Genomic DNA, 21782 nt, shown 5'->3' on the forward strand with positions numbered 1-21782 from the left:
TACGTGTATTACCATCATCTCTACACCAACCATCGCGGCAGGTCTTATCTGGCATCTTCCTTCCCGCAGCTGCATCACGTAGATCTACTACAGTGCATTTCAAAACTATAGACGCGTAGGGTTTTTGAAATATTTCAAATTTGGCTGGAACTTTTTGAGAATAGTTTTCGGAATATTGCTCAGGATCGCTCCACAATTACTCTCATATAGTTTCTAAAGGATTGGATAACAGACGCCCAATTTGGAAAAATTTATGCACAAAATGATCACAGATTTTATGTGGTATAGATGCTGGCATAACGGTTTTTGCCTAGGTACGCGTCTATAGTTTTGAAATGGACTGTAGTGCGTCGGCTTCATCTCGTGGACCATGCTGCATTATGTAGATCTATACCTATGAGCAAGAGTCCATAACCCACTCTTGCTATGAGGCTATGTAGACCTACTACTGAAGTACCGGTAGTAGTCTACGCTCAGAGGTGTTTCCCGCGCGCCTCCGCGGTAGATCTCAGGGCCAGGGTAGGTGTGATGGCCGGTATGCTAGGTCACAGACATACCGGTACTTGAAAACGGGTATATTCACAACACCAATCGCGTGAAACCATGAAGTAAGAAGCAAAGCAAAAAGACAACCCAAATTCGAAATAAATAGAACACTCAAATAATCGAAATGTAAGATTGAACACAAAAGCTTGACAAGAAACCGTTATCTAAATGGCCTACCAGCATGCAAAGGCGAAGTCAAGTCACGCCTCTGCCCGTGTCCGCACAGCCGGCGGCAATGCTGCAAATGGGCTCCCGACCTTGCGCCAAGTTCTGGCGAATGTAAGAGGCCCTGCACTGGGCCTGCAGCCCCTAAAGCACTTGACTGCCCATCGCAGCAGGCAAAAACGAAACCCGGCTGTGTAACTCACCCATCACGGCCGAATACACCAAGTCTTTGTTCTTGTCTGCAACCAAAGCAGCTAGTGACTTGAGGAATATTATGGTGGTTTCCTTGCCCGCCACACCCGAGGTCGAAACACCAGTGGGGCGAATGATGCTCTCTCCACTTGGTTGACTCTGGCACCATACGCCTTCTTCTTCTCTCATGTGGCTAAGTAAGGATTTCCGGACGAGACAGCAAGGACGACCCAAGGTCAGTGACCCTTACATCAAAAAAGGCGTCCTGCAGCCGAGACCAGACACCATTGGCCCGTATGTCCAGGCGTGCCTCTGGCTGACGATTAGCCGAAGCGGCAGAGATGTCCCCACCTTGTAGTGGGAGCAAACGTGGCTCAATCTCGACATCGGCCAGTACCTCCTGCAGTACACAGGCTAGAAGGTCCCGAAGCTCGTTATGGCGAGCCGACGGATAACCACCGGTCGGGCACGTGAGGGCATGGTGGGTATCATAGACTTCCCACAGACACAATCATCACATACACGTTACAGTGGCAGCCCATAGTGCATGCATAGCGCGTCTCTGAAATCCGACTTCTTCAGCAAGGTGCTGTTTTTCCAGGACGGTTGTGCTGTTAACCACGTTGACACGCCCTTTTCGTCTGCTACTGCGAGCAGCTGTCGCGTCGCTGAACTGATGAACGCTCTGCGGCAAGCTCTGTCTGCTGCTGCCGCCACCCACCGACTTTTCCTGGTGCTTTTGTCGGGCGATGCCTCGTGCCTCGCCAACGTTCCGAGAACAGGATTGACCATGCCCTCCACGATACTCAAGACGCTTTGCGAGTTTGGGTCCGGGCTGATGGCTGGGGTGTCTCGCTCGCTTTCGTTTGGGTGGGCGTCGATCAAGTTCACTATTGGCGCCGTGATAGCAAGTGATACCTGATGCTCTGCCTCCGCGGACTCTGCTACCATAGAGATTTCCAAGCCCCCCGAATCGCGCGTGATACTAGCGGGTCTACACGAGTAAATCTAATACCGGACGGCTCGTACATCAATCACCCAGTGCAGTGGCGGGCCGCAGACCTAAACTCATCTCACTGTACTTGCTACTTTCTCAAGTCACGTCACATAACACTCATTCAGAAGACCACAGTAGTAACCGGGCAATGTAATCGTCAGGCTCGTTGCATGCATGCACAGCATGGTGAGCCTGTTCGATGTGGCAAACATGTGTGTAAGTGGCATTGGACGAGGGCAGATCATGGTCGAAACCTTTTCATCTTGAGGCATGGAGGCTCCTGAAAAATATTTGAAACATTTCTAATACCGGTAACTTCCCGGTCCGGCTGATTGGCTGTAACAGTCCTGCCAGTAGGCAATCATGAGCCAGTCGGAAGAGAGCAGAAAGCAATCCAGTAGACACCATTGCGGATAGTAGTATGTACATGAGCAATGTACACAGTTAGCTGGACAGTGGTGATGTATCTGGCCCTCTGCAACCACTTGAACACAATATCTTGCCTCGAACATGTTATCATTATTATTCTTTGAAATGCTGATCTTTGTAGATAACACCAGTGGTTACTGGTATTTGAAGGGTCGGCAGAGCTTTTATTTGGATAATAAACCTACCGTTCACACAGACTGAGCTTTTAGACAGGCTCCCTGCTTCAAAAGAGATCAAGATTGATTTCCCGTGTCTCAGCTTGGCTCAGCTTTTGCCCTTGAAGAGATCATCAGAGCAACAGACCAGTTACACCAACTGAGAACTTCCGAGTAACCTCTGTATGCAACGTACTGTGCACGGTGCCTGTCAACCAAACTTTAGAGCACCTGCAGATTACAAGACAAAGCAGTATGTTGACATATTCATCACAGAAAGAAAGAGCAGTAACAATAATAATCAACCACATGATCCACAGCATGATGTGAATCATGGAGTAGTACAATACCGGTATTGTACTACTCCATGATTCACATCATGGAGTAGTAAAATACCGGTATTGTACTACTCCATGATGTGACTGATTGTAACTAACATCTAGTTCTAAGCAAAAGGGGAAGTGTCACAAGGAAGTCGGGTGGGTTTTTTTTCAAAAATTCAGTATCGGACATATGAGACCTTATTGATATCGCAACTGGAAACATGCCTGGCAGGAAATTTGTTGTTGTACGGAAACAGGCAATAATTTGGCTTTTCCCCATCTCCTCTCACACAAAGTTTTGATTATAGCTAACTTCCCCTTTAAAACAGTCTCCAGTGATTCTCACCTGGTAGTTTTATCCTCTTCTTCTTCTTTCCAACTGCTGCTGCCGCCGTTGGGTACGAATGGTCGACAGCTACTGGAACGTCCTGAGTGGAGGGTTCTGTTGACGTTGCTTTGTGGCACCTGGGATGTTCAGAATATAATAAGAGCACACGATCAAAACCACCATGCTTCGTGGCATACTAGGATACCCCACTCAGCACACCTAGCATCAAGACCACATCATACTTTTGTCTGTTATCCTGAATGAAGGTGAATGAATGACTGCGTTCAGGACCGTTGATGATGATCGCTCAGGCAAATATCCTAGGTATTATCCTGCTCCCTGTACCATGGGAAATAGATTGCTCTGTGTGGCAAATGTGATAGGTATAGACTGGCATACGCAATTCCAAATAGCATTATGCTGTTTCAATGGATGACGACCACACCAAAGCTTAGTGGTAGAGCTGGCCATAGCGAGGGTCCCTGGTTCGAGTCCTGGTGATGACAGTCCATTTTTTCTCCACACAGTTTTCCCGTTTGCATCTTTCCCTCAAACCAATGAGCATTATTCTCACCAGTATGTCTTGTGTGCAAGAATGGACTCGGATGGAGAGCCGGGGATTAATTTATAGAAAAGAAAAAGGACCAAGGAACTACAAGTTACGCTATAGTTGTAGAACGTCAGTACCGTCGGTCAGTGTCGTGCAATGTTATCGCATGGGCTGATTGTTTAGTAACTGGTGATGTTAGTGGACATTATAGCGTAACAGAAGTTACAATGTATATGTAGTAGCAGAAAGGTACTGTGACATTTTTTGCGGGAACTTACTTGTGTATAAAAAGGTTTTCTATAGTCCTTACAACAAGTTTGGCTCTATAGGCAGGAGGACTTTCGCTAACTCTTCCAACGCCTCCTGTCCATTGACTACTGTTGTTTCGTGTGTCATCCTGGCAAAAAGATTCACAACAACACACGAGCAAACCAGCTTCTTCTGCTCTTTATGTTGAGCTGTAGGAAGAGATGATGAAGGCTAAACTGGGAGCAGGTCTTCTCTATTATTGTACTAATTATTTGTAGATTGTCAACAAAGTACTATCCTCACGGTCGGTGTACATGTAGGTACATGTACATGGTATTAGATAAACCTTGTTGTCAAACCAACCACAGTCATATAGGTGCCACTCAGTAGACCCGGGTGCTCGAATGAGAGACAGGGTACCAAAACAGAAACAGCCTGAAATTGTACCTAAACTTATTCCGATTTCGTTTAGATTTCACAAATACCATCAACATACGGGCCGCTAACGGTATGCCAAATTTCAGCTCTGCCCGGTAAACTGTTTTTGAAATACTCACGACCCACTTTTTGTTGGGTCCTTGATTCGAGGATATGGGTCTCCTGTAGGGTGCTGCCAAAGACCTGCTGAATCTGCGGCTCCACTGACCATCTTGCTCTCAAAAACGAAGTAGTAAGTTACTACTCCCTGCCCTCAACTGCCATACCAAGCGTAGACGATGGTAGACCCGTGTGCTTGAATCGGAGACGATCTGACGAGTTTGCTGTTTCTGATTCGAGCACCCAATTTTCAAGTAAAAAATCCGAAGGAAATACGACTATTTTGCTGCGTGCTGTAGCTTGTTTTGTAGCGCACCCAGGTTCTGAATTCCTGCTAGGTGGGTCAAGCCAGACTCTCTTCCTTGTTCCATCGCCTCTCCAAAAGTATATTCTGACATTGTTGAGATTTACAGATGAGAAATTGCACACCTGTCAAATCGTTTCTGATTCGAGCACCCGGGTCTACGTACTGTGCCTGGCGCCTTACACCATAACTAATAATGTTACTTGATGGGCTATGAAATTACTATGAATGCACTCTGCACTCTGCACCCGTAGATCTACATGTGTGCAGTGCTGCTATGACATCGCATTTTCCGTTCCCTCCCGACACCAGTAGCCACCGAATATTCCGCGCTTTCCTTGTGAACAGCGGCTCTGCTGGGATGACAGCTACACCATGGATAGCTCAGTGCCGGGTTAGAGCATCGCTGGCCTCAAGTGAAGGTTAGTGGTTTGAACCTGGTAGTGAAATTCACCTTTTTGTCAGACTTTTCCTTTTCCATTCCCTCAGCTAGCTAGTGCAGTGAATATTTCCTTGTTTCGGTGCATGCTTTCTGATTCTTCTTCATGTACATGATTATGTAGCCCATGCCATGCAAATGCAGCTACCACAGTACCAGGTACATGCCCAAGTTCATGCTGATCGATGTACAGAGATGTACAGAGATGTGCAGGGATGTACAGGGATGTACAGGGATGTGCAGAGATGTGCAGAGATGTACAGGGATGTACAGAGATGTGCAGAGATGTGCAGAGATGTACAGGGATGTACAGAGATGTGCAGAGATGTGCAGAGATGTGCAGAGATGTGCAGAGATGTGCAGAGATGTGCAGAGATGTGCAGAGATGTGCAGGGATGTGCAGGGATGTACAATGATGTACAGCAAAGGACTACCGGTAGTGCCGAAGAGGACGCTGTTGTTTGTTATGCTAGGAGAGACACGCAGAGAATACGTCCTTTCTCCCAGCCATCTCGGTCAAGCTTCGCGGCCTTGCTTGAGTGGGATTGACAAGAGTTTCTTTTCCCTCTGAAAATGCCGAGTGCACCGCCGCCCCGTTGTACAAACGGCAAACACTTCCATATTATTCGAGTATAATGCTACTTTTGCGGAAAATGTACTTCAAACATACATGTAGTGTTATAACTTATAAACTTACACAAGAGGTACGCAAAGGAGAGTAAGGCATTTTAAAACAACCAATCACCAGTCAGCAGATGATGTTGTCTGATGATTGGTTGTTACCATGAAACTGTGAGTTACAATTTTTTTTTAAAGGGGAAGTTAAGGCAAAAATCAAATTTTTCACCGGTTGTAGTCTTCGGGGTGCTGAGTCGAATGGTCGTGGTCCGAGGAAGCTGAGACGCTCCCTTCCTACTTGAATCCCAATCGAACTCACTTGCACCGAAACTGGGTGACTGCGCCCTACTAGATGGGGATTTGTATGCAAAATGTCACTAAAAGCGCCATTTCGTTCTTATACATATAAAAGCACGGATGACCGCGATTGGCCCATATGTTGTAGTCTTTTGGACGCTGAGTTGATTGGCTTTGGCCCAAAAAGGCTGCGATGCAGCGTTCCTCCTTTATTCCCAATCGAACATGGTTGAACTAGCCGGGTCATGTGCTCCAGCGTACACCAGTCACCTGGTCACCGTGCCTGCAGGGTACAACTTACTAGCCTGTTTGACCTTTTTTGGGTGCAGTCCTGTCACTCGAGTTGACCTCGAGTTGAACCTTGGTGTGAAAGTTGTCGCCTGCTGGCGTGGTGACCAGCAGACCAGGTGATTTGGGCACCCAGGAGCACGTGACCGCTTCTTCAACCATGTAACTTGTTCGATTGGGAATAAAGGAGGAACGCTGCATCGCAGCCTTTTCGGACCAAAACCAGTCAACTCAGCGTCCAAAAGACTACAACATATGGGCCAATCGCGGTCATCCGTGCTTTTATATGTATAAGAACGAAATGGCGCTTTTAGTGACATTTTGCATACAAATCCCCATCTAGTAGGGCGCAGTCACCCAGTTTCGGTGCAAGTGCGCGAGTTCGATTGGGATTCAAGTAGGAAGGGAGCGTCTCAGCTTTAACTGCTTTCCTTTGTGTATGCCTCTTGTGTACTGCCCTCTGCCCGTCACGGGCATGATCGAGCATTCCAGTCTCCAGCAGGTAAATGCCTCTGTTAGTCTGTATGATACACTTATAATGCTACCATGGGGCCTCAGGCTTATGCCATAACCATGATAACAATTATTATCATACATGGCACAAGCCCTCATGGTACATAAGTTATGGGATATTATACTTTATAGGGGATTTCCAGGGGAACTTTGATTGTGACATCCGGTGGGGAAAAGAGGGTGGGTAGAAACTACTACTACAATTTTAGTACAATACATAATTATCGCGGATCGACGGTCCGTGACAGCCAAGTGTTGTGTCCAGTCCGGTCCTCCCAGGATCCCACACCTCTAGGCTTTTGTGTGTGTGCATACCGGAGCGCTTACGCCCGGCGACGCACACGTGCAAAAGACTCATAATTAAATTATATCAGTCATGTTATCATGGTTATGCAGCAAAGAAAAAGGAAAAGAAGCGCTCGTCGCGCTGCCTACCTTGCTTGCACAACATGTCATGTCAATGATACGACTACGAGCGTTACGTCGAGCGAGGCCTTCCGACATCAACCGGAGATACACACATCTGTATACGTAGTACCTGCACTGCACTGAGTCAGTCAGGCGACTTTTCCTGGCCGTCGGGCGTGCTTCCAGCAGCCATCTGCTGCGTTGGTCGAGTGCTTGCTTCAAGTCACTACCAATGGTATGGGCTGCTGTAGCTTTCCCAACCAAAAGGCAAACGGGTTATTTAGGGGTCAGCTCTGTGTGCCAGGTTGCCTGGCAGGCTCGGCCTTATCTGAGAAATTGTCCACATTTTCAGTCACTCATCCTGCAAATGTGTTAGTCAGTCCCGGCATACTACTCTAGTAGTGTGACCAGACCCAGAGAAACAGAGGACGTTCGACTGCTGCAAGAATATCTTTATCTGCTGGACCAGCGCAGCATAGCAATGGGACGACGACTGCATCCGCCTTGTACCCTCCCAATATCAGAGAAATAATAACACTTGGTAAGTCTGAACGGATTGATTAGGTGCTCTAGCGCGGCGTGAAAGTGGTTGGACCACCTGAAAATTACAGTGGATGACATACCACCTTGTATCGATTCACATTTAAAATTTTCTCTTGCAAGAGAAGCATTTCTCGAAACCCTTTTCGGCTTCACCACCAAGATTTCAAAGTGTAGAAAATTGCTTTTCTGGCTCCAACTCGAGAGGTCGAGGCTTGAAAGCGAATGCATGATGAATGAGGTGTTTGTCCAACGCGTTCAGTGACCAACACGTGCTGTACTAGCTGTAGCTCCAGCGCTAGCGTTGGAGTAAGTACGGTGCGAAGCAGGGAATCGTGATCATGGTGAAAACCCTTCACGACTGCCTGGTGCCCAGCGACCTTGCCGGCATGGTGCTGCATTGCCCTGCCCTGCAGTTTGCAGGTTTTGTGCGTGCTGCGGACGTGCAGCGCAGGGTTGATTAGTGACACACCGTGCTGGCGGTACAGATGTAGCGGCCAGAGCTGCACTCAGTGAACGCTGGTGCCGGTGATCTTCATAGTGAAAGAAACCGATTAGATCATTTTCCAAGAGAGAAATAAAATTCCGAGCTGACTGAGGACCTTTATTGCTTCAGTGTGCACGTGTCGTCTACCAGTGGTCTACACTATGGTCTACATTATGGTCATTGCACATACCGGTACGGCGGTAGGTCATTGCACATTGGTGTTACAGGCATGGTGGTGGCCTGGCACGAGCGAAACTTCCTAAGCTGGTTGTGTTTCCCAGCGCAATTGTATAGCCGGTTGTAACGCGGACGTGCAAACTTTACTTCTTTATTTATTTTTTAAGTTGATGATTACAGTCAACTTCGCTTATAACGACACTCGGCGGGGCAGCAGAAAGTTATCCTTATTATTATTATTATTATTATTTCACAATCACGATGACATAGTGCCAATAAGCATGTGATGCGGGCGATTTTAACCAGCCATGGTGGGGACAACTGAGAAAAAGAAGGAGAAGAAAAATAGAAAAGAAAACAAAACAAAAGGAGTACTATAGGAACCTGGAGAGAGCAGTATGAAGATTAGGCTAGCAATGGAAAACAACGAATTCAATTCAATTCAACTTAGGCGCGGGCAGAATGGAACAAAATGCAGCGAAGGTGTCACGAGACTTTACCTCCTGCGGAAGCCGAGACCAATGAGAATAGGACTTGAACAGAGGGGATTTTAAAAGGATCGATGACCTGGCAAGTGGGAAATGGAGAGAACATCTAGTACGCGAGCTATTATTGAACCAGCTTAAATGCGCAAGTGCATGAGGAGGAGCAAGTTGAAGCTTAATACTTATCCGTGAAGTGTCGTTATACTCGAAGTGTCGTTATACCCGAAGTCTCATTATATGTGTCACAGTTGGATGGGACTTTGCTCTGGGCATGAAAATTATGTCGTGATTCGCGAATTGTAGTTATATCCGCAGTCGTTATTAGCGAAGTTGACTGTATGTGCTAGCAGATGTACAGTGGCATGCTGCTCAAAGAAATCCAGTCGCGTCACTCAAGTTTGCGCCTTGCATCATTTCGCAGCCCAGTGTTGGCAGGTGTAGGGCGGCGCAACGCCCGGCGTGTACTTGAGTGACGTGGCTGGATTTCATTGAGCAACACTGTACTTGGTATGCACACACCAGGGAGCCCTGCACATAATGTGTAGACTGTAGGGCTCCCTGGCCTGGTACACACTACACAGTTTACTGTGAAAACGGGATTTTAGGTGGTGGGATATGCTTGGTATTTCCCAATATCAACGGTTCGATAGCGCGAAAATTTCGGTAAACCAGTTTTCCAGATCCAAAAATGCATTTGCACACTGTGTGGCATGAATTTTAGGTCCTGTTTAATTTTAGGTAAAATGACCTGTACCGAAGTTACCGAAAATAAAATTATCTCCACCGAAAGTTTCCGGTTTTACAGTACGTGATGTGCCATGTAGATGTAGATCGTGCTGATCATGTACATGTACACCTGCGTTACTACTGCACTCAGTCTCCACCACCATTTTATTTTTATGTATTTTATTTATTACAACATCTCAAGACTCCGTGGAAACACCGGCCAATGTGAAGAGAGTGGGTGATAGCCAACCATGTAAGGGGCCGTCCGTAAATATCGATATTTTTCAAGACGATATTAATTTTGTTCATTTCTCCCCGGACCCCCTCCCTCCCCCCTCAAAACGAACATACACATGTTTATGCAGGGTATCGATATTTTTAAAAAAAGTGTGATCTCGCGAAACGTGACCAAAAGGAACTCCGAATTCACCATACACCTAGGTTTACATTGCCACAGTCTCTCAACCTTGCCATGGCTGTATTCTTGGGGTTGACTTTCACTTTGGGTAGGTCATCAACTGCATGTTTCCACAGTGCCCGCCCAAAGTTAGAGATCGATATTTTTTTAAAGGACGAGACGAACAGGGACCAAACCCCCTCCCCCCCCCCCCCCCCAATGAACGAATATCTTCTCTAAAAAAATATCGATATTTGTGGACGACCCCTAAGTAGGGGTTACTGGTTAGGAGGGAACATGACAGAGCAGTGAAAGCAACAGCAACAGAAACTCCATGAAGAAAGAGGATGCCAATAGCCACTGCCGGCACATGATCTTTGGGCTGTGGACATATTTGTGTCTTCACCAAATTTTCTTAAACTAAATGCAAACAAATAAGGAATTTGGGTGGACACACCCATTTCCATAGCGCTCCACATCCGAACCAGTTCTGTTATTTCACTGTGAAATAGCAGAACTAATGACAGCATGTTACCATGGTTACAAGGCGCAGTATTTCGCATACAGTGTGCCCTCCGCCTAGTAACATGCTGTCATCGTGAAAACATGGTAGGGATGTTCCACTGAGCCAGGTATGTGTGCCGTGCCCCTGCCCTGTATCAGCGTATGCTAACTTACTAGCTGTTGTGTGCCTTGTTCCTGCCCTGTGTCAATGTATGCTACTCGCTGTTGTTGTATTCTGCAATAGGTTGCCGGCGGTAGCTCGGCTGCAGCAGTTCTGCATGGAACTTAGCGACGATGTTAGATTGGAGGTGGCCAGGAATGTCGTCCAGACGAGCCTAGAAAACATTCGCAAGTGTCTGAGTACGGATGGCACCCTCCTGGCATTTGCCAAGCAGGAGGGACTCCTTGGTGAAGAGGATGATTCGCGTGTCAGGAATTGCGATTCCTTTTCTGAGAAGGTACAGGACCATTTCGCTCTGCATAGCCGATTGCAGAGTATGCAATCATATGCACCAGATTTTCTGATATTTCTAAATGCGTGCATGGCCCCATCTTCCAAGCTACTCTTTCTCCACGGAACTGATTAGATCGAGCTTTTTTGTGTGTGTCTTCATTGGGGGTGGGGGGGGGGGGGGGGGGGCAGTCTTCATTGTTGAATACACTTTGCTTGTGCATTGTCTCTGTTAGAGGCGATTTACACGGCGACAGTGCATCCCGCCGGGAAGAGAAGCACGTGATCCCGAGAACTTGCGTTGATACGGGAAAAACGAAAATCGATTCACATGGCAGGATGCACGCACAGTACCTGTAGTACAAAACAGTCCACGAATGTCACGATATGCATTTCCACCCCACAGCCCTCGCATGGCACCGGGACCGTACCCGGATAGCCGGTGGGATACGTTCACGCCAAATTATGGGTACATGTGACTGAATCCGGCTCCATGGCAGCATCACGCATGGGATGAATCCTGCCTTCATGTAAATCGCCTCTTACCTGTGATTGCCCTCTTCTAGCTCCTGTTTCTTCTACAGAGTACAGTGTCTATGTATAGTGTATACTAGTATGTGAAGTGTCTATGAGTATATGCATGGTGCAGTGTATATGTACGGTACAGTATTGTACAGCGTATATGTACAGTGTATGTATATATTATAACAAGGAACCGAGTGTATATAGAGATTTATCGCCTTCTTAGTATTTGACCCCACTAATTTCCCTGATACCTAAGCGGTCGAATATATCGCGTATTTGACTGCTTAGTCAAATACACGATAAATTTTGAAGAAAGCAGAAATACACAAGATGGGATTTGAACCCACAACCATGTGAATCTCAGTCACGCTTCCTTACCACCCAGCCACTGTGCTACCGATGCTGAGCCTAGTTTAAACAATGATCTTGACTTTCAATGCAGTACAATGCGGTATAGGCTATAGTATAATACTAGAATTACAAAGATATGTCGTATATGAAGAGAAACTATTGCGTGGAGAGCACGATAAATAGATTATAGACCTCATAGTTGGTCTATACAGGATATATAGACCTCGTAAAAGACCTCGGGGGACCTCGGTCTTTTACTCGGTCTTTATATCCTGTATAGACCTCCTAAGGGCGCGCTCACACTGCGACCAAAACCAGCGTCCATGCGGCCATGCGGCCAAGTTGCATGGCAACGGCATGAACTTGACCAAAACGTCGCGGCCACGTTTCAAATCGTGGCCGCGACCTCCGGAGGGGGGTGCCACGACTTGGCGGCAACATGATCGTAGACGTGAAGCGTATTTGTGTACAACCTGGCCTGAAGTATGTTCAATTTCTCAAATTCCGCTGTGTTGATTCATGAAACTCGGCGGTTGTCGATGTCATCCTCGACATTTGCACATTTTTAAAATTTTATATTTGTGGTCCTGCACGCACGCACCGCCATATATGCATTCTTTGCCCTTTTTAGACGATGTCGATTTTGTTTTTGTAGTTGTCAGTTGATCGGGTCAGTGACCAGTTTCTACAGTGTACTCGTTCAATACGATGGTAGCTTGGTCTGGTTTTTCGGTTTGGGAAATCATCTTTCTCTACTTTTCTGCGATGATGGAATGCCATACCTCAAGATATTTCAGTTACATATCATCAGAAAATACAGTTCTCATCTCGGCAACAGACAAAAGAAACCACTACCGGAATTTCCACTACATGCACTGGCACTTGCTCTGACCACGAGGTCAGGAAAGCGAAAGCGCTTGGACGTCAGCGGCAGCTGGCCCCTCAAGAGTCCAAACCTACATGATTGTATGAATTATTTTCGTCGACCTCAAGAATACGAGCCACGAGGCACTTCCTCCATGGATCCAACATGCAACATGCGAAAAATTACATCCAAAACGGGCCACAACTTTATTAGGAAACGCACAAACTCGTAAAGTTTGTGTGACAACTTCACGTCTACGCGTGTACGAGGCCTAGTGTGAGCACGACTGGCACGTTTCTGCGTTTTGCTGACGCATGGACGCGTGCTCATGGTCGCAGTGTGAGCGCGCCCTAACCGGTCTATAATCTATACTTATACCCAGCTCATATTAACCCCCACTATATCTCCATATTCACCACTTTAACTTGGGGTATACTGGTATATACTTTGCTATATTACCCACTTAGAGGTTGTAACTTTTCAACTTTCAAGGGACTTAGAAATTTTCTCTCCAATTGAAAAAGAAAAAATTGAAGAGAAGAAAGAACTTTCTCCAGGAATCGAACCTGCAACCGTAAGGGACCATCGCAAAAGTTCGCAGAAGCCCCTGAAACGAAGAGCATACGTTTGGGGGGGAGGGAGTCGGTGCGAAAATCGCAAACCGGGCTTCAATTCAAAAAAGTATTGACGACATAATTATAGGAGCTGTAGGATTATCATGCCATCACAGCCGGCGTAGATATATCGCTTGAATGTGAAAGCAATATACACCAATCAACGTTCATTGTAATGCTCAAAGGATACAACTGCATAGCTCTAGCTGTTCTCGTTCTTAGATCACCCACTGCAAGGTGATTATCATCGTTGCATTTACAAAGTGCTGTACATTGTTACACACGTGTACACTGATACAACAATGCTTGTGTAGTATATTTTATCACTCTCTTATTATTGACCCCCACAGAAACTTGTGATCTCTAAGCGGTCAAATATCAGCATATATTGACCGCTTATATTGACCACTTATTATTGACCACTTAGCCCGAGAACTTAGAACTTTTTCCTCAACTTAGAAAAAAATCAGAACTGAAAGAAGAAAAATCTGAAGCCAAATGCTGGGATTTGAACCCAAACTGTCAGATTCTCAGTCAAAGAACTTGGGGAACATACTACAAGAGACAACTGAAAACTTTGGTTTACACAGAAGTAATGTCCAATGTAAACGGCATATGTACATACTATTATACTATTACAATAGTATTCCTTTCTTCCTATAGCAAAGCAAAAACAGTTTTAGGTATGCTATGTCGTGATAAATCTATTATTGCCCTCATAATCGGTCAATATATGAAATATAGACCTCGTAAAAGACCTCGGGGGACCTCGGTCTTTTACTCGTTCTATATTTCATATATTGACCTCTTTAATCGTGCAATAATAGATACATAATAGTTATTATGTGTGAGCATCGAAGTGAAAAAATGAAGCCCATATTGTGACTGTCGTTTCGTTTGAGGGGGGAGGGAGGGGGGTCAGGCCCGAAACTCACGGTCTTCGTTTCGGGGGCTTCTGCGAACTTTTGCGATGGTCCCTAAGACTCCCAAGCACCTATCTTGACCACCCAGCCACCAGGGTGCTGATGCAGATGTTGGTTGAAAGATAGGTTTTAGCTCTGGAACACGCAATGCTACCTACACATAATAGTATACTGGGATACTAAAATAGCTATTTCAGACCAGTATTTCAGGCCAAAAACGAAGCTAGGTATAAATAGAATAAACACCTCTGTCTTGTGTTTATGGGAATATAAACACTGTCTATAAAAACCTCGGCTACGCCTCGGTTTTTATAGCAGTGTTTATATTCCCATAAACACTACGACATCGGTGTTTATTCTATACATATACACCACTAAGGGAGAGCATGCCTAAGACTGTAAGTGTATATGGAGTGAGGTATAAATGTATGTACAGTGTATCCTGTACCGTGTATATGTACGGTACAGTGTATCCTGTACTTGTGCTACTCGAAGTATTTTTCTGCTGCACATATTTCTAAGCACTCACGCTCACGTCTACCCTGGTGCTTTTCTTGAACAGGCGGAGAAGTTTATGGAGATAGTGAAGCGTTGCGGCGGCAGTCATTTCCTGGATCTTCTCATAGACGGCTTACGGGATCATTCAGAAACGAAAGGCAACCAGGAGCTGGCTGTTGCCCTGGATGAAAAGTATCAAGCACAACTAGGTATGCTGTTAGTTTGGACAGTGTCAAACTGTTTGCCTAATGATGGTAGTTTTGTAGTTACCCTAGAAAGGACATCTTGCAGCAAGCATTCTACCGTAGACTCATACTGCAGGACGACTAGTACTTCAGTCACTGTAACTGATCAGAGAGGGTCGAGTAGGAAGTTTACGGTCAGACCTCGAAAAGCCGCACACATCCGTTTTCACGCAAAAACAGGCACCGGTATGCAGATCGCAAGGTCTGGCTGTAAATCGGTTACCAGGAATTTTCCTCTGGATGGTGAGAGATCCGGATAGAAAAGGACCATAGAAGCGAGATTTGACTGCCACGCGTGACGGTATCCACAATTACATGACAGGGAGCAGTCCTGGTATACTATGCGGCTTGGAAGGCTCTCACTGCAGGGCCGTCACACACGGTACGACCACTACGACCATGGTCGTACCACTTTTCGTCCAGGATGGTCCACCCAATAGATGATATGCCAAATAAGCGCTCGAAAAGTTGAGAGGGCATGCGATTGATGCGCCCAGGCTTAGCTTGTCAAGTGCACGGGATGTGCAAAGTACACGGATTTTAGGCTTGTTGCGCGCTTACGCGATCAGGCGCTGCACGTGCATGAATGGAATGCATGCAGTTCCACCGTTACTAGTTTTAGCACTTCCTTCGGCGTTGAAACTAAAGCTGTAAATCTGGATAGAAGAAACAGTTTTGCTTGCTTTTAATATAGCGGCTGGAGTGATTTTCGCTGTCTTGTTTTCGGATACCGACCAACCACGACCATTGCTGTGTTCCAGGATGTACTGGTGACCGGCGTTACTCCCCAGCCCCAGCAAATGGTATTCGTCTTTTCCATAAATTTCCATCATCCTGAACTGTGAAGGAAATGGACTGTTGCTATTCGAAAAAGGAAAGGAAAGGCAAGGAGAGCAAAAGAAAGTGACACTACAGTGGTGTGCTCTGACCATTTCTTGCCAGAAGATTATGTAGATCTACATGCAAGGGGAGAAAATCGCCAGAGCAAGACTGGTAAAACATTTTGTATCTGGAGTTTTCAATCTGGTCCGCCAAGACCACAGCGGCTGATGCTAACCGGCGTCGCTCTACCTCGTGTCGTGAGCTACTGCACGGGAGCAGCCTGAAGACATACAACTCATACCTAGTGATATCCCAGGCATACTGTCCCTACGCTGGAGGAAGCATTCGACAGTATTCAATGCAATCTGGGTGACTGCAAGAATAAAGTAGCAAAATTGAGCGAAATGACTAACAGTCGCATGTTTGGAGTTCTGCGGGTATCTCGATTCAAAGACAAGGCATCATATCAGTAACCTTGGACAACACAGTCATGCGACGTATCAAGCGGAGTCTCAAGATAACATTTGGCTACCCAGCAGCCACCATTTGTCACCGCCACAAAATATTCCCGTCGCCATCCGTTAAAACTTTATAGTAATTATTGTTTGCCATGCCATAGCGCCCCAGCCCCCTCTTTGCAGAGTTTCCTTTGTTTTCAGGTCAAAGTATTCACCCTACGCTGGCTACAGAAGCCTTGACCAGGCCTGCTGAGGGGATAGTACACCCTCGCTTTAGCTCTACCTAATGCTTCTTCACGACATGGCTTCTCTTTGCAAAACATACAGGTACCTGGTCTCTGATAGCAGTGATATCAAAAAGTATTCTTTCTAGATAGCAGTGATAGCTGGAGTTTTCTTCCATCGGGGTGCTGCTAGGCAGCCTCCTTCGTCATGCCGCAGAGGCTGCGTAGAAGGCTGTTATGTTATAACAACCTTCTACGTAACCTCTTTGAAATACGCCATTTCCCACTTACCTCGAGCACCCTGTAAAAAGGCGCATTGTCTGCAGGGATGGCCCTAGTAAAATGATAAATACAACAAAAAAAGAACAGCTCTATTTGCGCTGGCACTGACGAATAGCGGAAGCACATGAGAAACTGGTTGCCTGGAGCAATGACGGAAGAAACGCTGATGTGATCTCACTCGGGTGAGGGATGAGGTAAAACCGCGAATCAATCAGGGTCTTGCTTCTCAGCCTATGCCATATGCCGCTGCCAATCTGCTGTTGGGTATGGCGCTCTATTGCTATTACCTCTGTTAGAAGCACCTTCTCTGTGATGTGGGATAGGGAAGGCGGGATTTCCCAGGACAAAGGCAAATCAATGTTGCCAGTGTCAGTATGCCCAGGTGGTTGATAAGGGTTTTCGCAACTACGTTCCTTGGCCCTTGTGCCCCATTGCTGTTGTTGCTAGGTTGCATATGCCATGCAGGTATTGACATTTCATCTCACAATAGTTGATGGTCAGCAGCAATGCAACAATGTGGTGGAAGGAGCATGCAATGCTGCAGTACAAGTGCAATATGCAGACATCACTTCGAGTACATGCTTTTCTTTTAGCACTGTAGCACACACTTAGCTCTCCTTCTTCTTTTGAGATGCCCAACACTTAGCCTTGACAAAGTATCTCTGCGGTCCAGAATTCTTTGGCTCTGGGAAGCAACACTCAACACTGTAAACGAATGGCGAGAAGAAGGACTCATCCCCGAATGGTTTCTGTGTCCGGCGTTAGGGTACCTTTCTCGATTCTGAAGATGCTGGAGTACAGCACTAGCAGAAACACCACTTAGCAAATCCTCATAGCGATGGCTCCAGGCCTCGGTGGGAAATTCGGCGTCTGTTTGTAGAGCAGCATCTATGATTTGATGGATTCAGCGGAGAAGCAGCTTCTTCTGTTCCCGATGCAGATGGTGTCAAGGTATTCGCTGCTGTAGCGACCAGTGAAGGAGGAACGGATTTTCATCGCCCTTTCGCTGCTCGGAGCCGACTGCCATCATTGTCCCGCGTCCTAAGCTCTGGGGCGTTGGGAATAAAATAAAATCTTTCGGTCTTACCTCTGCAACAAATCATCTCGCTTTCCATCTACCCGTATCTTTCCCTCACGTACATGTACGTCTTCAGCTGAGCAAAAGTTCCATCTAGCAATCGTTTCGCCGACAGGTGGGTTCGCAAAACGAGAAGCTATGGCTGGTGTACTATTTCTTGCTGCCATATCTGGCTATCAAAATGAAAAATTGAAAGCAAACTATGCACAAAGGTGTCAGAGTTCCTTTTCTTCATCCGAAATTTTTCTCCGACGGAATGCTAAAATGCAGTAACAGTGGAACTGCATGCATTCCATTCATGCACGTGCAGCACCTGATCGCGTAAGCGCGCAACAAGCCTAAAATCCGTGTACTTTGCACATCCCGTGCACTTGACAAGCTTAGCCTGGGCGCATGCCCTCTCAACTTTTCGAGCGCTTATTTGGCATATCATCTATTCATCCAAAAAAGCAATAAAAAAATTCAAGGATCTTCGGACTTCTAATTCTTCTACAATAAACATCGCAACTTTCATTGCAAGGAGCATACAGACTTGATGCCTAGCACTAGCAGCTAGCTATTGCCCAGGACTCCAGGCGGCTATCCATTACGATATCGATAGGCGGTTGGAGTCACGGGTAGAGACAACCAGACGATGGATTCCTCACGGACGCATTCACTGCAAACTTGACGGAAACAGAGCTGAGCTGGCGGCGATCACTGGGTCCAGAACTAAAATTTTCCAAGATCTACCATGTTACAATGGCGATCAGCACGGTCAAGAGGCACAACATGTATGTCACTTGTCAGCTACAACATAATTATATTCTTTCCACAACGACACCTACATGTACCTAGTACCTCTGGCTCCTGACGATCTACTGCAAGCTGATGCGAAAATGCATTACAACCGCGAACGCCGCGCTTGTCAACGGAAAAGGGAAGCGCTTCTTTCTCCGAAGTAATTAGTTGAATAGTGTTTGGAATGCTGCTCCACGGCGTCAGAATATTCTGCAGCTGTTCACCGACACGACCCGCTTCACCTAACGATTTACGATCGTTTCGTTTTCCGAGGTTTCTGGTAGCAGCAACAAGAATTGCGTCCGCGACGACACTGAGGACGAAGGTCTCTCGCAAACTAAAGTCCTGTTGCCACGAAGACAGAGAAGATTATTCCGCAAGCCCTTTCTTCTGCTTCCAGTGTCGTAGCTCTCCGGACCGGTCCACTGGCATGGCAGATCTTTCAATCCCACCGAACAAAAAAAAGGATCTTCTTCTCTCTCTAAAAACAACTAAAATAATTACTTCGCGACTGTCCAGGCCGGCCGTGTACATAGCACGCGACGCGGCGGACTTTTGCAGCACAATGACATACATTTTTGCACAGCGGCTGGCGCTAGAACGCGCGCGCAGCACGCTTGTACTTCGGATTTTGCGATTTTTTCGAGGGCAATGGGTTCCTTTTGCCTTGCTTGGCTACCTAGTACCCACGATGTACAGAAAATACCAAAAAATCCATGAGAAATTGAGAAGTATGTTTTTGGAGCTGGAGTGGGGTTGTCTAATAAGTGCTAGGGGAACCCTCCTCCTTTGCGGCTGTAGAGTGCTAAAACGTGCCCTGTTAGCCGAAAAATCTTTATTTTTTTCTCCGGGGGACACCCCCCGACCCCCGGCCGTATCACTCCCAGCCACCCTGTGACGCCCCTGCACTGTCTGTTTTGTCTCCCAGCCTGAGCCAAGTGTGTTTCCACCTCAAGCACTGCATAAGTGTGCGTGCTTGTGTGCATGTATGTGTGTGTGTGTGTGTGTGTGTGTGTGTGTGTGTGTGTGTGTGTGTGTGTGTGTGTGTGTGTGTGTGTGTGTGTGTGTGTGTGTATCGATGCTATCACATGCAGAAATACGGCGCCAGGGAGTGAGTCCTTACACCAGGATGCTCAACAAGCAGCAGAATTCAGGGGATGCTGGTCTAACGATCCATACAGCGCCATTGGGTACAGCACACGGCACGCCATTGACAGCTAGCGCAAAACCTCTTACCGCTCCGGCCGCAGCTCGAGACACTAAGAGACCGGTGTCCAACGATCAGCTGTGCAATGCCATTAGCACTGTCAAGCAGGCAGCCAGACTTGCAGCACTGGAGCCGGCCAGGGTCGAGGACTGGGAAAGGGCGCTGTGGAAGTTGCAAAAAATCTGCACCTCCGTGGACTACCTTGCCAGCGAGACCCACATAAACTTCTACGAGTCATTCTGTCCACCGATGACATTCCACAGCACAGTTGATGATGTGCTTCCTAGCCCAGAAAAAGAGTTCAGTATAAAGCTGGTCACGTCACTGACTGCATTGCTAAGAGCAGTGAAGCCACCAATGTTACAAGTGCCATGTGTAACTGGATCGCAGATGATTCAAAAGCTGTACGATGAGCTGCTGGAAATACAGGAGGCCTTGCTACTTCACAGGCTTAGCGAAGTTAGTGCGGGTGATTGTACTAATGACTTCAGCAGTGGAGAATGCAGTGACGCTGAGAACGGCAGTGACGGTCCCACAACACGTCCGGTAGCGTGCACAAACAGTAGCAGCGATTTACAAGTGCCACCGGATGTAGAAATGCAGCATGATGGAAGCAGCGAATCCCAGAAACCCGTCTTGCAACCTCACAGCAACCTGCCGGCTGCAATCTCGCTCGATACACCCACTCGCCCAGACAGATTATTAGACTCGGCGACCAATAATGACGGTCTGTCTGATCAGAGTGTTGATGTCAAGAAGGATGAAGATATTAAGAGTGCCCCTGAGCAAGATGTAGCTACACCGGAGCCATATATGCCAAGTGATTTCCGTGACAAGCGTGCAAAGCAGCCAGCAAATATGAGTGCAATGACAGGAAAGGGGCGCAAGGAAGACTCCGCAGGTCCACCGCACAGGGTGGCGGCTGATAGTACCTCGGAACTGAATAGAGACAACATGTCGAATATCGCTGCTGGTGGTGGTGCTACTGCTATTGCTCACAGCACAGCCAATGGCCCGGTAGCCGCTGTAAATGTATGTAGCGGGACCAGCTCTGGAGCATGCACCCGGTGTGGGCTTGCGAGAGGTGCTCACGATTGCGCAGGCTGGAACAACATTCCCAATGTTGCTACAGAACCAGCAGCAGCGCTTGCCAACTTGTCCAGCGCAGCACCGGGCACGCAACCTGGCGGTGGTGGGACATTGCAGCCCCCAGTGGAGCCTGGTCCTGCGACATTGCAGCACCCAGTGGAGTCTGGCCCCGCTACATTGCAGCACCCAGTGGAGTCTGGCCCCGCTACATTGCAGCCCCCAGTGGAGTCTGGCCCCGCTTCATTGCAGCCCCCAGTGGAGCATGGCCCCACTACATTGCAGCCCCCAGTGGAGTCTGGCCCCGCTTCATTGCAGCCCCCAGTGGAGCCTGGCCCCTCTACATTGCAGCCCCCAGTGGAGTCTGGCCCCGCTACATTGCAGCCCCCAGTTGAGTCTGGCCCCGCTACGTTGCAGCCCCCAGTGGAGCCTGGCCGTGCGACATTGCGGCACCCAGTGGAGCCTGGCCCCGCGACATCGCAACCCCCATCGGAGCCTGGCCCCGCGACTGCGTCCACCCCTACCGTGTACCCGACCTCGCTAGAATCCGCTCCACCTGTAGCACAACAAGCACCGGTACCTACACTTACACCTGCACCACCTGCACTTAAGGATGACTGTGCTGTTCAGATGGAAAGCAACACAGCCACTCCCGGCGAGGCTGTCGTGGTGCATAGCGTGAACACGTTGAAAGTAGATCCCCATGACTCGGGTGTGGA

At 47.4% G+C, this 21782-nt stretch overlaps 1 protein-coding gene and 1 long non-coding RNA gene across 2 annotated transcripts in view; one reads left to right on the forward strand and one right to left on the reverse strand.

Annotated features, from left to right (window-relative positions):
• Positions 1-438: 438 nt before the first annotated feature.
• Positions 439-7468, reverse strand: LOC135804406 (uncharacterized). The gene is made up of 3 exons (XR_010551060.1): positions 7366-7468; positions 3154-3272; positions 439-2715 (listed from the first exon to the last, which is right to left on the reverse strand). It is a non-coding gene; the product is annotated as an uncharacterized LOC135804406 (long non-coding RNA).
• A 119-nt stretch (positions 7469-7587) lies between these two features.
• LOC135804404 (uncharacterized) overlaps positions 7588-21782 on the forward strand; it is a 19302-nt gene continuing 5107 nt past the window's right edge. The window contains exons 1-4 of the mRNA XM_065318273.1: positions 7588-7879; positions 10899-11112; positions 14946-15090; positions 19865-21782. The exon at positions 19865-21782 is cut by the window's right edge and continues 76 nt beyond it. Coding sequence (XP_065174345.1) covers positions 10933-11112; positions 14946-15090; positions 19865-21782 — 2243 coding nt within the window. The 5' untranslated portion in view covers positions 7588-7879; positions 10899-10932. The remainder of the gene's footprint in view (positions 7880-10898; positions 11113-14945; positions 15091-19864) is intronic.

Source organism: Sycon ciliatum, chromosome 1 (assembly GCF_964019385.1).
Source record: "Sycon ciliatum chromosome 1, ocSycCili1.1, whole genome shotgun sequence".
Taxonomy (NCBI): Eukaryota; Metazoa; Porifera; class Calcarea; order Leucosolenida; family Sycettidae; genus Sycon; species Sycon ciliatum.